At 42.2% G+C, this 6049-nt stretch overlaps 1 protein-coding gene across 1 annotated transcript in view; it reads right to left on the bottom strand.

The window, feature by feature from the left end:
* Window positions 1-638: 638 nt before the first annotated feature.
* Window positions 639-6049, bottom strand: part of LOC145418587 (uncharacterized) — a 14949-nt gene continuing 9538 nt past the window's right edge. The window contains exons 4-8 of the mRNA XM_080286954.1: window positions 5684-5789; window positions 3241-3252; window positions 2422-2549; window positions 1361-1565; window positions 639-834 (exon numbers count right to left, since the gene is read on the bottom strand). Of these exons, the coding sequence (XP_080143080.1) occupies window positions 639-834; window positions 1361-1565; window positions 2422-2549; window positions 3241-3252; window positions 5684-5789 (647 nt within the window). The remainder of the gene's footprint in view (window positions 835-1360; window positions 1566-2421; window positions 2550-3240; window positions 3253-5683; window positions 5790-6049) is intronic.

Here is a 6049-nt window from a genome sequence, read left to right as displayed (position 1 = left end):
CATCTAGTGATATATCAACCCTGGATGAAGCACCTACTACATTAACCCTCCCCCTCCACACAAAATACTCGAGCATATTCAAGTATTCAACAGTTTTTATCTAATGGTACTGCTGAGATGCCTAAAATAACAACGTACAAAAGGATATTAACCAGTCGTGGCCACAAACAAATCAGTAAGGAAGAGGTGTTAGGGAGCTTCCTTAACTGAGATTAAACTTGTGTATTATCCAAAAATAATCCCAAGCAATCCTTCCCCTTTAATACACACAGTAGATGCATTTAATTCAACCCAGACACTGTTGAACCGAGAGCAATTCTAATATTCAAAGTGATTAGGTAGTTTATACAGGCTTACACCAGGTGATTTCGTTCGTAGCACCTCTTCCTTAGCGACTCATTTTGCCTATTACACCCCATTACTGCCTTGTTTGATATTTATCGGTTCAGTATATTATTAATGGACATCAATAGCTTACGGGAGGATACTGAGTTATGCACAAAATAAGTCGGTAAAGAAAAGGTGCTACGGAGACTTCTACCTTAAACTTTGGCACTGTTTTAAATTGGCACCATAACTGAAGACGAACTGAGGTATCATGTGCAAAATAAACCGCCGAGATGTGGTGTTAGGGAGCTTTAGAATTTAGTAGCAGTATAAAGCTGGTCGTCGTTGGCCTGCTGGTGGGTGTGGATGATGTGGGCGGTGCTGGATGGGCGGGTGGTGGGCGTGAGGGCGGCCGTGAAGCTAGCCAACGTGGGCGGGCTTCGTATCTGAGGCGGGCGGGCTGGGGAAGACGGTGACATGAAGCTCTGTGGGAAGGTGGCCAGGGGTCTGAAACGATGATGAGGTAAAATTAGATAAACAGATAGATAGACAGATAGATAGATAGATAGATAGATAGACAAAGGGCAGACAGAGACAGAAAGTGATATATGGACAGACAAATAGACAGGGTGAGAGCTAGACAGGAATACGGATAGATAAACAGATATGAAGGCGGGGAAATCAAGTGACAACAGACCATTGCCCTACGTCCTTGCTGGCAGCACACACACACACACACACACACACACACACACACACACACACACACACACACACACACACACACACACAGAACAAACAAAAAATGAACACCTCTTCCCCAGATTGCCAGAGCGAGAGAGAGAGAGAAAGGGAGAGAGAGAAAGGGAGAGAGAGAGAGAATGTTATCGCCTCGGCCACTATAAAAAGGGGGAACAAAAACAATTCTCTCTCGCTCACTCTCTCTCTCTCTCTCTCTCTCTCTCTCTCTCTCTCTCTCTCTCTCTCACACACACACACACACACACACACACTTTGTAACTTTCTTACTTACCCTGAACTGTATAAACTGTTAGCACTGATGACGTATGGCGTGTGGGCGGGGTGGGGCGGCGATGGTGGGCGTGGTGGGGGCGGGGCGGTGAGGGCGGAAGTTCGAACAGCCAAGAGGGTGGTGTGGGGGGCGCAGTAGGGGGGTGGGGGTTCACTGGCCCCACCCTCTGACACAGAACTGCACCCGTCACTCTGGTCCCCTGAAACTGATAGAGAGAATATATTTTTTTAAGAGAAGACCATCATCATCGTCATCATTATTATTATCATCATCATTCTCACCACCATCATTATCATCATCATCATCATCATCAAGACCTCCTTTCCCATCACAAGGGGGGATGTGGTAGAGTACAGAGAGCCAGGGAAAAAAAAAATGACAGGATGAGATATCAGCAAAAGTTAGATTGAAGGAATCTGGCGAGCTTTCCCGAATTCTTGATGGATTTAGACAATGTTTGCGAGATTAAGGGATGGAACGAATATGATGGGCGAGGCGATGAATGAAATCTATGAAGGATAAAAGAAAAAGGAAAAAAATATGAGGGGGACGTCCTTAGACTGAGGCAGGGACGTAGCTATGGGGGTGGGGGGCGTGGGGGGAAAGGATAATCACACCTTGGTCCGCCCCTCTGCACCCCATGTGATATTTTGGATTATTTAATGCGTGAAGACTATACAACACCGCCTCTCTCTCTCTCTCTCTCTCTCTCTCTCTCTCTCTCTCTCTCTCTCTCTCTCTCTCTCTCTCTCTCTCACTCTCTCTCGAACAGGGCTTGGTCACTGTAAAGAAGGATTTGAAATTACGGTCAAAGGCTCGTCTACTTGTCAGGTAAGGAAGAGGCGTTAGGATTATAAATTATTCATGAAGAGGTGTTTCGATTATAAAGTACATAGGAAGAGGTGTACTTACGAAGACGTGTTAGGATTATAAACTACTTATGAAGACGTGTTAGGATTATAAACTGCTTATAAATAGGTGTTAGGGAGCTTCCTTACCCTGCGAGAACACCGTCTCTCGTCCATCTGCTGAAGGATATTGACAGACCCGAGCATATTTACCTGGTGCATGTGTAAAGGTGCGTCTCTCACTAAATGCCGCCTGCCCCACCCTGGCCTCCTCTGCCTCTCTCAGATGCCTCTCAAGACGCTGCCCAACACTCCATCCCGAGTCCACTGTGCCTTGAGACCTGCACATAGATACGTACATCGGTTTTATACGAACGTACATGCTTACATAAATACGCACATGCATACATAAGGTGAACCACCCGCTCCCTCCAGTAACTGTTAAGCACTCCATCCTGAGTCCACACTGCCCTGGGATCTGTACACACACAGACATACACGTACATGGGTTTTATACGTACATACCAACACATGCACATACCTGATAAGGTTGGACACACACACACACACACACACACACACACACACACACACACACACACACACACACAAGTACCTAGGGCGTCATACATATGCATACTTAAGTACATTTATTTATGCACAATACATAACTTAATATTCTTTTACCTGTCTAAAAATTCTTCGACCAAATAAAAAAAGAATAATAATAATAATAAAATAATAATAATAATAATAATAATAATAATAATAATAATAATAATAATAATAATAAAACAATGACTACTGTTGAGAATATCTTTACAGTTACCAAGTCTTTTTTGCTCCGTCAGGGACATAGGGGAATGGGGCTAAGCTACTCAGTCCTGGCAGTTAAGGTATGGGTGACCAGCCTCGCTCGTCCCTGAGTGGCATTCTGTGAGGAGCAATGCCCAACCAGGCCTCGGATATCAACAATTACGCGTACCAATATTATAATAACAAAAACAAACACAAGGGACGTCAGACACTAACCTTGAAGAAGTCCTGGAAATAAAAACATAATAAGAGAATAAGTATAAGCTCAAAAAGTAATTAAAGGAATAAACACTAATTCAGAAATTAATTAATACGTATATGGAATCGTAATTAGGTAATCAGTACAGATTTCAAAAGCAATTAAATGTCTAAAAAAAGCAATTAGAAGTAAAAACACGCTTAGAAATTACAATATGAAACATGTATAATGTTAAAAAATAATTATCTTTAACGTAAGGCTTAAATTCAGTCTTCAAAAGTAAGTTTTTAAAAAATACAAGTTTAAAAAATAGAGTAATTACGGAATATGTAACTTTTAAACTAATTCCTTTGTTTTTCCTTCCTCCATTCATTGTCTCTTTAAAAAAATAGTGTTATAAAGTAAACAGGGCGTATGTACAGCCAACACAAAAAGTTAGGCACACCAAGGGCACGATGGATGTGAAAATGAATGAGTTATGTAGAACCCAGTCCCTAGAAATTGAACTTTTGTGCCATTTCGAGTTCTAATATTTACTATCTATCTATCTATTGCCAGACCTTTCAATCCCCACGAGGGGTGGCCACAAACAAATCGCCTCTACGTCGCCCTATCCCCCGCCTTTTCAATGCCCTCCCCCCAGCTCACACATCCCTCTCTCATATACCTCTCCACTCCACCCCTTGCACTTATAATCACAGGCTGCTTCATAATCACAATGCTTTTATTTATTTGAATGTCCACTGTTAAAAAGTAATTATGAAAAACTGGGCTCTTGAAAGTAATTAAAGAGTAGCTCCAGCCTTATTAAGCAATGAAGAGTAAGTACAAGATGAAATTAAGCAAGAAATAGTAACCTCTTCAAAGTAATTAGAGTAATAAGAAGGTCTAGTAAATACAGGAGGACTAATCTTAAAAACATAATTAAAGTAAATATATAGGTAACTAGCGATGATCATAAAATTCCAAATGAAGTCAATCTTAGTAATAAAAAAATCCATTAGATACGGAAAGGATGCACCAGACGTTAAGAAATAAACTGGATAAGAAAAAGCACAGCGAGTTACCTGAGAGGAGCATCTGGAGTTAGTTGAGACAGACAGACAAACGAGGAAGTAGAGAAGTGTTGTGGTACTGATGTGTATGTGACTGAAAGTGTTAGGAGAAATACTCCCGCTATGAAATGGTTTGGCCATATGGAGAGGATGGAGAATGAGAGACTAACTAGAAGCGTTTGTGAATTTTGGTGGATGGGGAGAGGGGAAGGGAAGACCAAGGATGAGATGGGGTATGGAGTGGAGAGATATATGAGTGAGAGGGCTGTGAGATGGAGAAAGGGCAGCCAAATGACAGAGGACAGGGCGACGTGGAGCCGGTTTGTCTGCAGCTACCCCTTAAGGGATGAAGACGTCTGGCTATAGATAGATGTACATATAGATAGACAGACTGATAGATAGATAGATAGATAGACAGATAAAACTTCCATTACATAAGGAATAAGTCCCGTACAGGACGTGACAGTGGGACCATAATAGCAAGATAAAAGCCATCATTACAGAAAGGGATTCCAGTGAAGAACCAAAGGGAGAGAATAGCATGACGTGACCAGCATACAAAGTGGGAGCTTGCGGTGCGAAGAGAGATCACGTCTGAGGTCTGTATATATCGGATCATACCCTATACTACTTAGGTCTTCAGCAGTACCATAGTTAGTCCTCAAACACCCTTCAACAATGTAGTAAATCTTTTAAACAGAACAATACTCAGCTCTTAACATAATCCTCAGCCCATCAGAAATATATAATACTGAGCTTACTTTAACCTGACAAAGATCCCTTACCCCTTTCAGCTTGGTAGATGGCCAAGTGTGGTCAGAGTGGATGGATTTGGCTAGTAACCAAGGAGACTCATATTCAAATCTTCAGCAATATATTACTCAGATTCAAAATCATGGAGAACACAGCCCTATTTCTGTCTGTTACTGAGGGAGGTGCTGTTCATAGCAAGGAGGCACTTTACTGCACCTGTAGAACGGTTCCACAGAGGCAGTTGCTTACTCGTGATTGACGGGTCTGCTCGGATAGACAGACAGAGGTTAAGCAGCCGCAACATTTCAGATGAGGGAAATATCTACCCTAAAGGATTAGATATTTTTTTCTTTCTCAAGCTGAATATTACACTTTGGCCGCAGCAGGAATTGAAAAAGGTGTCCTCGGATTGATGGGGTGATTCTATCTATCTATCTATATCTATCTACCTACCTATCTATCTATCTTTATATCTATCTATCTAATACTCTTTGCCCCATCAGTAGCGCAACGTGGGCAGTGATCCCCACCACCCATCACAAGCAGACCTTTACATTCCCCATCCGGTTGAAGCCTCTTACCCCACTAGACCACCAGGCGCTTCTACACCTGAATAAGAGAGTCCGGTGGTTAACAAGCCTGACGTACGCACCTTGATAAAGATCTTGGCGTTTCTGAAGGCGTCGTCGTACCGGAAAAACTGTACATGTTGGCCACGCCTGATGCAGTTGATGAACACTGCATTTGGTAAAGCGGACCTGAGGAAAATAAAGAATTAAAAGATAATAAAATACCTTCTCCATATCATAATCATCATCATTATCATTATCATCATTATCATTATCATCATCATCATCATCATCATTATTATCATCATCATCATCATCATCATTGCACTAGAACAGAACCTGGCGCGCACGCACGCACGCACACACACACACACACACACACACACACACACACACACACACACACACACACACACACACACACACACACAGCACCACCAACCACAAAA

This window comes from Coenobita brevimanus, chromosome 115 (genome assembly GCF_032717465.1).
Source record: "Coenobita brevimanus isolate Jiangsu-jjx chromosome 115, ASM3271746v2, whole genome shotgun sequence".
Lineage (NCBI taxonomy): Eukaryota > Metazoa > Arthropoda > Malacostraca > Decapoda > Coenobitidae > Coenobita > Coenobita brevimanus.
The sequence above is the reverse complement of the archived record's forward strand: the minus strand, read 5'-3'. Positions and strand labels throughout refer to the sequence as shown.